Source organism: Coffea arabica, chromosome 3c, assembly GCF_036785885.1.
Source record: "Coffea arabica cultivar ET-39 chromosome 3c, Coffea Arabica ET-39 HiFi, whole genome shotgun sequence".
Lineage (NCBI taxonomy): Eukaryota > Viridiplantae > Streptophyta > Magnoliopsida > Gentianales > Rubiaceae > Coffea > Coffea arabica.
The window spans coordinates 673,254-683,120 of NC_092314.1; the positions used below are offsets into that span (position 1 = coordinate 673,254).

At 38.3% G+C, this 9,867-nt stretch overlaps 1 protein-coding gene across 3 annotated transcripts; it reads left to right on the top strand.

The window, feature by feature from the left end:
* Positions 1–1,497: 1,497 nt before the first annotated feature.
* LOC113738047 (uncharacterized) lies at positions 1,498–9,568 on the top strand. Of its 3 annotated transcripts, none has more exons than XM_072081652.1 (9): positions 1,498–2,314; positions 3,178–3,359; positions 3,561–3,687; positions 3,884–3,946; positions 4,092–4,139; positions 4,268–4,369; positions 4,442–4,653; positions 4,872–6,708; positions 8,912–9,568. In XM_072081652.1, the coding sequence occupies exons 1-9, from the start codon at positions 1,775–1,777 to the stop codon at positions 9,419–9,421; spliced, it is 3,621 nt and encodes a 1,206-aa protein (XP_071937753.1). In that variant the 5' UTR covers positions 1,498–1,774; the 3' UTR covers positions 9,422–9,568. The 3 variants fall into 3 exon arrangements, with proteins under 3 accessions (XP_071937753.1, XP_071937754.1, XP_027121009.1); XM_027265208.2 differs by having other exon boundaries at positions 1,501–2,314; positions 4,872–6,651; XM_072081653.1 differs by lacking the exon at positions 4,092–4,139 and having other exon boundaries at positions 1,500–2,314.
* The last annotated feature ends 299 nt before the right edge of the window (positions 9,569–9,867 follow it).

The following is a 9,867-nucleotide window of genomic DNA, read 5'->3' on the forward strand; positions in this document are numbered from 1 at the left end:
GGCTACCCATTTTGGCTAAAAAGCCAACAATCTCACAAGTACCGTGGCTACCAAGGTTTTAGCCTCTCATGCAACGGCAATGCCCCGACCCTCAGCCTCTCCAACCACCTCTACGACGTTAAAAAAATTTCAATGATTCAGAAAAGACTTTGACCATCACCTATACTGACCTAAATGATCCAATATGTCCCCTTGTACCGGATGATGTTGTCCTTGACACTGCTTCTTGTTCGATGAATCATACTTGTGATGATCAGATAATTCACTTCTTCTACTATTGCTCTTTCTATCCGCCTTCACTGCAGGATACAGGGCACGGTGGAGTTAAGCGGTCGTTTGTTTTTGCGGACAGCGCGATTCCGAGTTTGTTTGGATAGCCAATTATCCCAAATAATATTTCGCATGCATTATAAATATATTTTTCAATCCATTTTTTTATATTTTCAACCATCTTTTTATCTCACATAAATCACATCACAAAAAATATTATAATAATTATTTCAAATAATACTCTTTCCAACAAACCCTTATGTGAAGCCGTGGTGAAAGGTACTGTGATTGAGAGTGGTGTTCATGAAGTTTATGGTGGTCTTGTGGTTAGGGGTTTCGGTGATCTATTCATTCAATACTAAACACCACTCCTCCGGTCCTCCTTGCTTGGAGTTTTTGGTATACTCTTACTCTTTCTTGGAGGTTAATTTCTTGAAACAATAAGGGGGATCCAACTGCGTGGGAAATGTGCTTTTTATATGTCCTCTTGTTTTTTTGGTCAACAGAAAATACGCAGCAAAATTCATATGGTGGAGCCAATTCAAGAAATGAATAGATTCCAATCTACATTTTTCCTTCCCAGCCATGGCTTTTTTTTTTTAATCACCAGTAACCTTGTGGCAGGTTAAAAGAAATTACGAGGCTTCAATTCACCCTAAAAAAATAACCTCGTGGTAATTTAAAAGAAATTACTAGACTTCAATTCACAAAACAAAAAAAAGTTATAAAGAGCATCCAGTTAACATTCAAGGAGCATAAAAATTCTTTTTTTTTTTAGGAATAAATTTGTTTTTGATAGGATTCAATATTGATTAGAGTTATAGAAGAATCAAGCATGATAAATAGAGTCAGAACATGTGGATATTTATCGTCGAAGGTATAATTTGCTAATGCTGTCTAAGGACATAAATAACTCTTCCTTCAAGATCCATAATTAGTGGGACAAAAAGAGAATTATACAAATTCTGGATGTATTTTTTGAATCCCCGAAATACAGGAATTAGATACTCCTCCTGGTAGTTCAGTTGGTCATGTCCCCTTCTCAGGATACATTGTCCATTACCCTCACAAGGGTTCGAGTCCCAGGATTGCCGTGTTCGGGGGATGGGCCCTCTCTTCTCGGATTGTTGGGGATTAATCGGGTTGAAGGCCCGAATACCTCCTAAGTCAGGGAAAAAAAAAAAGGAATACAGGAATTAGACCAAACTTAGCCCAAAATATCAGAAGTGCGTATGTAGGATGATGTGATTCATTTATGTGACAATTTTGCCCTCCATAATGTTCCAAATTTCTCCCAAAGGCACTCTGTATAAAGGTAAAGCCGTAAAGGTACGGACCCACCTCGATGCCTGTGGCGCCACCGAGCCGTTACTAGTAGAGTGAGTAGGGTTTAAGCCAATTTATCGTTTCAAAAAAAAAAAAAAAAGAGTAGGGTTTAAGCATTTTCCCAGGGTTTTCTCCATTATTTAACCAAGAAACAGTATCAAGATTTTGGGAGAAGAAAATGGAAGAGTTCGACGAAGATGATTTCGGGGATCTTTATACCGACGTCAAGGTTCAAGCCGGCCCGGCACTCAATTCTGTCCCACCATTGGCTCAATTTTCCCTGGACACAGAAATTTCGGATTCCTCGGAGGCAAATGAGAGATTCACCGCCGGCGGCAGTGGCGCAGACAATGCTGAAGAAGAGGAGGAGGAGGAGACCGCGGCTGTGGCTTTGGATGAAGGTCAAGAGTGGAGTGGGAATGGATCTGAGAGTGAGAGTGAGAGTGAGGATGATTTGAATATCGTGTTGAATGATGATGAGGAAGTTGAAAACGGTAATGAGGTTATTAATGGAGGTCAATTAGGGTTTCGAGTTGGGGGGATTGGGGGAGGGCTTGATCATGAGGATGAAGCTGGAATTAAAGGGGAAGATGAAGGGAGTAAAGGAAGGGGAAACCATGATAGCTGCTGCACTGGTGGTGTTGGTGATGTTGGCTTTGAACTAGGCAATAGAGGGAAGGTTGGGTTTAATGGTGGTGATTGCAGTGTAAAATACGAGGTATACTCTTAACACAAAATTTTATAGTTTTTGGGCTTATATGTTTACTTTGAAGTGCAAATAAAATGGAGCGTTTGCGCTGAAATTTTTTGCTCCCGACAGAATCTGAGTGAATTTTGAGTTTGAATGGTCTGGCTTGGGAGTTCCGTGCCCAAAACCAGTGAAGCCAGAAGGTTCAAGCTTGTATCAGGAATAGTATAGGTCATGGTAGGATGTGGTTTCTTTACTCGTATTCCTATACTTTAAATCCCTTGCATTAACTTAGCAACATAACTTGTCTTGGGTAACGGCAGTATTATTTGCTTGCCGAGAATCTGATGCTGGATACATTGGGCACTTTGGGTGCAAAAGATGTATTCAGCGTGTAGCAAGATGTATTTTATGTTTTTAGCCATTTGTTATAAATTTTTTGGTTTGACATTTAGATTTTTCTCTGTTGCAGATGATAGAGTTGTGGACATTTAGGAAATGGATGACATTATGTAATTGAAATACTTGTTCTGTTAATGTGATTGTGTATGTGTTTGTTTTGGCAATACGTCCTACTCAACTGGCCATGTTGTTTATTCCAAAAGGAGCAAGATGAGAGCCTTTAAATGTGTAAAATTTTTGAATGTTGTGTATTTAGGTCTACTTTGTGCCATATACCTCTGGAATTACTTTTCAAAATCAGGAGATGTTCCACGTAAAGTACTTTGGTGTGTCTCTTTGTTCCAACAAAAACATTCCCTTTCCAATGTGATACAATCTGTGTCACTTGATCGTGATTCTATGATTGTATTGACTGCATTCACCTTCTTTTATAAATAAACTCAGAGATCATCTTATTTCATATGGACAATTATATCGTCTCTTTTGTGTAGTGCATGAAATCGAAGGCAGCAGCGGTTCTAAGTAATTTGAAATGCAATGGATCTGCCAGAGTAGCTTCTTACTCTTCCCAATTTGTTAGAGGATACTGGGAGCATAATTGTTGGACCCCTCGTTTTGGCAAAAACTCGCTAGTGCCACAAAGGGGACATAACTTCTCACTTCCTCGTTCTAGGTCAGCAATTTTAGGAAACCTTGGTTTTTTAAGAGTTTTTTCTTGATAAGATCTTAGATAGTGCTTCTTAATGTACCAACATGTTCTTGGTAGATTTTCTGGTTCTGTTATCTTTTTGTGTTGCTTATAGTATCTTCAGAGATACTTCTTCTACATGCTTTTGGAGTGTTACATTTCATTTTATTTGTATGTTGTACACAGGACCATTATAGATGTAAATATAGATGCATTCGAGTGGAAGCCTTGGAGGCATCCGGGGGCTGACATAACAGATTTTTTCAATTTTGGTCTTGATGAAGATAGTTGGAAATGCTATTGCAGTTGCCTGGTAAATGAAATACTGTCTACGAATTGTATATATTTAAGAGCTGTCCAGTTCATCAATGTACTTCCTTTGGGCTTATACACAGATTTAACATTGCTTTAATGTTTTGAATTTCAGCATTGTGTTAGAAGATAATTGCAAAATTATGTTCAGTACTTGGCCTTTTCTGGATAAACTCTCATTCTGAGTTGCATTACAGGATGGGTACCGCGAGCAACCAAATGAGGGTAACCCAGCTTACAATCCTTGGAGACATAGTATGGTAAATTGTTGATTTCACAAAATATTCTCCAATTTGAAGTCAAATGCCCAAAATTGTCTTGTAATGTTTTCCATCTGTCAAAATTTTACACCAACATAACGTGTCTTCAGAGGCTGTAACTGAAAATAGAACTCTCTTCAAACAGATGAGATCAGTTTCACAAATCTCTTGTAGACATGAGCAGTTAGAGATGGTATGCATAGTTCATTTGATAGGCAGATCTCATGTATCTAAGCTTTTATTCTTCTGGAGAATCATAGTTTTGAAAAATCTCTTCTGAGTTAAGCAGCATTGTCACATAAAGATTGTTTGCTTATCCAGCCAAAGGGGGAAGCTATTCTGGTAGAAGACAGCATTTGTGAACGCCAAGCATCTGTAGATGTCAGGCATTCTGTTGATCGAGACTCTGATGTTATCATACAGGTAGCTTGTTATTACTCTACTTCTGCAAACTATACTGTCTTATTCTGCTGCTCACTGTATTTGGTGCTACAGATTCATGTGCAGGATATGGAAGATCTCTCAAGCTTTGGGAACATGGCACTTGATCAAGGGAGTAGCCATGTAGCTGAAGCTTCCCATGAAGGAGAATCTGGAGATATTGGTATAAAGAATGAAGATATGGTTTGTTTTAATAGTGCCAGTAAAGATGACCTACCCATTTTGAAGGGACCCACAGAAGAAAAATGGATATCAATTCCTGAAAGGTTTGCAAAGTGCATATAATTGCAAGAAAGCATTCTAGCTGAATACTTTCCATCTTTTGTACGCTACAATAGCATACTTTTTTGTCATAAAGGATATGGATGGGGAATATCTCTGCTCTTGCATGTTGCTGGTTTCTGGACAGATTATTAGTTTTGTAATCTTCTTACTTTAGTTTCTTAACTAAGTTACAAGCTAATCAAGTGTTCCTATCGATCAGGTGCTCCAATGATACATCTACATGTGCTGGTAATCCTGTATATAGGGATTCAGACAATTGTGGGAGTCTTCAGGTTTCTGATACACACGAACACGACCATGAAGAGTTGGCAGACAGTGATTCAGATGGAAGTGCCGAAGATAGATCTTCTGATGACTCGAAGAAATGTATTGGTAGTGTCACATCCAATACCACATCAACCGTAAGGGAATCAGAATCATCCTATGGGCTTGAGACTCGTGGCACTAATTTCTCTCCTTCTTCCAGTCATGACATAAAATCCAGATGTGGTGCTTATCCTGAGCCAGATAAAATTTATGACCATGTTAAAAGGGTATCACCAAACTCAGAGTCTGAGGCTGTCACATTTGATTGTAATTCCTCAAAGGACTTCAGAAGCCATAGCATCAAGATGAAGTCTGGTGCTTATGAATATTTTTCAAGAGGCAGAAATCCCATCAACAGAAAGCTCAAATTTCCTGAGAGGAAATCAACTAGGATATCTAAATTCAAGTCTCACCTCGAGTATGAGGATGCTTTCTATTTGTCTAATCCAAAGAAGTTGCATGACGTATGTCGTTCAACATCTGCATGTGGCAATCAGAGAAATAGGTGTCATAGTTTTGATTTTTCTGAAAGGCAAGATTTCTCATGTTATGAGGGCTTAGAATATCTTATCAGCCATAGAGGAAAAAGATTATATGATTATCAGTCCAGTGGTGCTTATTCTCAAAATTCTCATCAAAGAGGTTGCCGAGTTTCTAGATATGAGAGAGAGCAGTGTTACAATCAGACTGTAAGTGGAAAACACCATTTTACTGAACAAAGAATACCGAGGTTTAGTGGTGACACAAGGGAGAAGGATTTGGATCACTATGATGGGGAAGACTCTGTCTCAGGACTGGAATCCCTTGATTTCCATGGGCCAGGAGAGCTCATTTTTGAAAAATCACAATTGTTAGACTGTGGAAACCATGCTCGGTGGAAATGGAAATCAGGAGAGCTGAAATTTAGAAGGAAATTGAAAAATTGTAACTTTATTTGTGAACATAAATATAGCAATAACATGACTCGAGAAAATTTTAGATCTATTCAGTGTAGGGAAGGAGATATTGTGCAACGTAAATATGATAGACAGTTGCAATATGGTAGAGGAAAAGTTAGAGGCCCTTTAAGAGGCAAAAGGAGATTTGACAGTCCCCTTAGTGGCTGTGAAACTATTCGGTGTAGAAATAGCGAGGACGAGAAACCACAAACTGTTGGCAGGGTAAGGGCGCCAGGTGCGCCTTATTCAAGAATTTATGTATCTGAAAGATGCAGTAAACAAGGGAAACATAATTGTGTAGGGAGGTACAGTGGTGGTACCAAATTTGGTTTTTCTGATGGTATGTTTGACAGTGATGAGAATATAAAACATGCTGATGATCAAGATGATTTTGCTGGAAGAAGACATTATGGACAATCTGAAGTATTGGAGTGGAGGGAAGAGGAATGCAATTCTTGGTATCCTGAGCATGGTGTTTTGGCTGAGGGAACATTATATCCTTTTAACAAGACTTCAGGGGGTAAAGGATCTGTTGCCAAACATGGGTCTGTATATGGAGGGAAGCTTATAGATCTTAGTGAACCTGAGCAAAATAGATACAAATTATCAAGAGAAGGCGGTGTCGGTAGTAAATTTCTGGAAAGTCCTAATGTTAGCCGTAGAGATAATGTTCAGCGAACACGCCCAAGGTGCTGGGATTCAACTGACAAAGACATGGTTGTTTGGGACAGCAAGGTAAAATTGGGGGAATTGAGGTCAAATCTTTGTATCATTCTACATGTATATACACAAGTAATTCTCATATTTTGGAAAGTGCTTTTTGCATATGTTTATTGCTTTATTTGTGTCTTTTAGAACTGTCTTGATTTTTCTTTTACTCTGGTGTGGCCTATATTCAAGCTTTGCTATAATATTGCAAGTTTTTGGATTGATCTACCTATTCCCTGGAAACAGAAAGTTGGCCTCAGTCCTCGAAGCATGCAATTTTTAATTCAAAAATTCCCAAAATTTATCTTGTTTATTCTGTGAAAAAATATGCATTAGTCACAAGCCGACCCAACAGGCCACTAATATTAGAGGGTTTTCTTTCAATCGTTTGGTTGACAATATTTGTGTTTTCAAAGCTGATTCTGTTGCATTCTACTGATGCATATTAAACCTAAGGCACATATGAGATCCAAAACATGTTTTGTAGTATAAGGAACAGTAACTTTCCATGGAAATCATCAATGGGCAAGTTTCTTTTCTTTAGGAAATTTAGAACTATCTTTATAGGTTATATTAACATGTCCAATTTTTTTATTTTGGATAATGATCTGTATCTTGGAGCTTGCACATCTTGAAAATTTTAAAAAGCTACCCTTTGTCTTGTAGATACTTAGGCAGTCAATGTCAATGTGAAAAGGCTGATGCCCTTGTTTAGCCAGAGTGCCAGACTTAGAGCCACCTTAGCTGAGTTCTGCTTGGCCAACTTGTGCCTTGTCGAATAAAGTTTCCAGTTAGGATACTTAGTACATATGATCAATTGCTTTTCTGGTTTAAAGAGCCTATGGACCAAGCTATGCCGATAAGTTTGTTGAGGTGTGGCTTATTATGAGGTTTAGCATAAGATTAGTGAGAATTGGTTGGATGAACAGAAAGAAACTCGTCTATGTTAATGGTACATGACTTGAATTTTGCTGCTACATTGAACTGTTTGTTTATTTTCACTGGATTGTTGAGTTGGGACTTTACATGATTGGAAGGTAGTATTAAAAACAATACTCTTGCTTGACTGTGCATCAAGATTGTAAACTACTTTTTTCTGTCTCCACAGGAGCAATACATTTGGTTTAATTCTTGGTGACCATTTTTTAGCATATAGAATATAGGATACAGACTAATTTGTTTATATTATTTGCAATGGTCGTTACTTCACCACCATCTGAATGCATGGTGACAAGAGGAGCATCATTTTTCTTCTCTAAGCCCTTTGGCTTTGTTTTCTGATCGATTCAGTCTACCTATGCCACAGTAAGAACTTGTGGTAGAAAGTAGTTGTCAATGGAGCCAATATGATTGTTTCCCCCATTAGCTGCTAAATGACCTACAACATATTGTTTTCCCCCTGTTATGGTACCTGTAAACATTTTGATTTGTTTATTATTTGAGTTGATGGACATCTAAACTTTTTGTTTAAATTTTCGTTCTGGAAGATTTTTCAGGATGATGCCCTTTCCTCCCAACTCCACCCAACCATCCCCCACCCAACCCACAAAAAAAAATTTATTGTACTTCCATCAAATTTCTCTCCCTGAAGCTTTACTTGGTGGGTGTTGTGGTTGCTTACATGCATGTTATCATATATACACAAGCATGACATTGTGGCACTGCATTTTGTTTGGTAAAATCACTGTTGAATGCTTGGTGTATTTGTAACTTTTACTATTACCTGGATCTGATTGTGGTGCGTATGTTGTTTTGGAGATTGCACATGAATTGTACAGGATCAGGTCACAAATTCTGGTTGTGGCTTTTGCTGCATCGCAGAGGGAATGCACAATCTTCCTGTGTTCCGGGTTGTCTTCCTTGCATGTGCTATGTGCTTGGTAACTGAAAAGTAGTTGTCCTGGAACTTACACGATGAATTTGCATGTATAATTTGCGTTACCTGAGTTCTAATATTCATTAGGGCAATTTTACATGCCTAGTAAGTTAATGGACGCCGGACATGGTCTCTTTCCTCCGAGCTTTATGGTTGGAGCCCTATTCTGATCAGTATTGGTGTTTACTTTTCCAGCTTGTCTTGCATCTTCCGAAACCACCTTTTGCTTCTTTTACAGGAGGTCCTTTGTACTTATGCGGTGGCTCCGCTTATTTCTCTTTTTTCTTTCTTTTCCCTTTTGTGTCGTATATGCTTATTCATGCACTGCTCTGACAATTTTGTTGGTCTGTCTACACTAAGAATGTGGGACATCCTTATATTGACATTTCCTGATGGCAATGGACTCTGCAGTCCTCTAGGTGCTCCGAGGCTGGAAGTTCAATTTGCTTTGATAGATACGAGTACTTCAAGCGCAATGAAGATTCAGAGCAGCGAACTTTCAAGGGCTTAAATGATTCCCGTCTAGAGAAGGTTGCTCGAGCTGACAATACAAAAGCCGGTACCTTCCTGGTGGATGCAAATTGGCGCAACAAGTTTCCTAATGGCAAGCGGAACGATTCTCCAGATATTGAAGAAGGTCAGATAGTTACTGAAGATTTGAATGAGAAACCTAAGGAAAGGATTAGTGCATCCAGAGATAAAACAAACATCACAGGCACAAAGGCCATTTCCAGGGAAAATCCTAGGATATTGGAGATAATTGCCAAAATGGAAAAACGACGAGAGCGGTTCAAGGAACCGATTTCTTTGAAAACAGTCTCAGAGAAAAATGGCAAGCCATTTACTGCTGATGGTGCTGAAACTGTTGAAACAAAGCAGCTACCTAGACCAGCACGGAAAAGGAAATGGGCTGGGAGTTAGGGAGGTCTTAACAAGCTTCCCAACAAAGAATACATTATTAGATCTTCAGGTTTTCTTGATTAGTTTAAAAAGTTATTATACAAACAAAGCCATGTTTGCTGGTCAATAATTATTGCGATTACTGAAATATAAAGCACGTTGAAGAAAGTTTATAATTGTTTTCTAGCATTCGGGGTAAGAGTTGATAAATTTTATCATATAATAGGGGGAGGGCAGTGGGAGGGGGAAAATGGGTATCATGGACAAATAACTTGATTTGAACAAACACATTTTTTCAAAATATAATTATAATAAGTTACAGTAAAATTTTAAATTTTAGACATTTATTCAAAGCAATAAATAAGGTTGATTATTTGAAATAATTATTGTAATATTTTTACGATGTGATGTATGTGATATACACGGGTGATTTTTTATAATGGGACGTGCAGGTGATTGGAAAGATA

Excerpts from the sequence above, each read along its gene's own strand:
- LOC113738047 (XM_072081652.1), top strand. The coding sequence starts at position 1,775 with ATGGAAGAGTTCGACGAAGATGATTTCGGGGATCTTTATACCGACGTC. Across the intron at positions 4,370-4,441 it reads ACTCTGATGTTATCATACAG|ATTCATGTGCAGGATATGGA; the intron begins GTAGCTTGTTAT and ends TTGGTGCTACAG. Across the intron at positions 6,709-8,911 it reads TTCTACATGTATATACACAA|TCCTCTAGGTGCTCCGAGGC; the intron begins GTAATTCTCATA and ends TGGACTCTGCAG.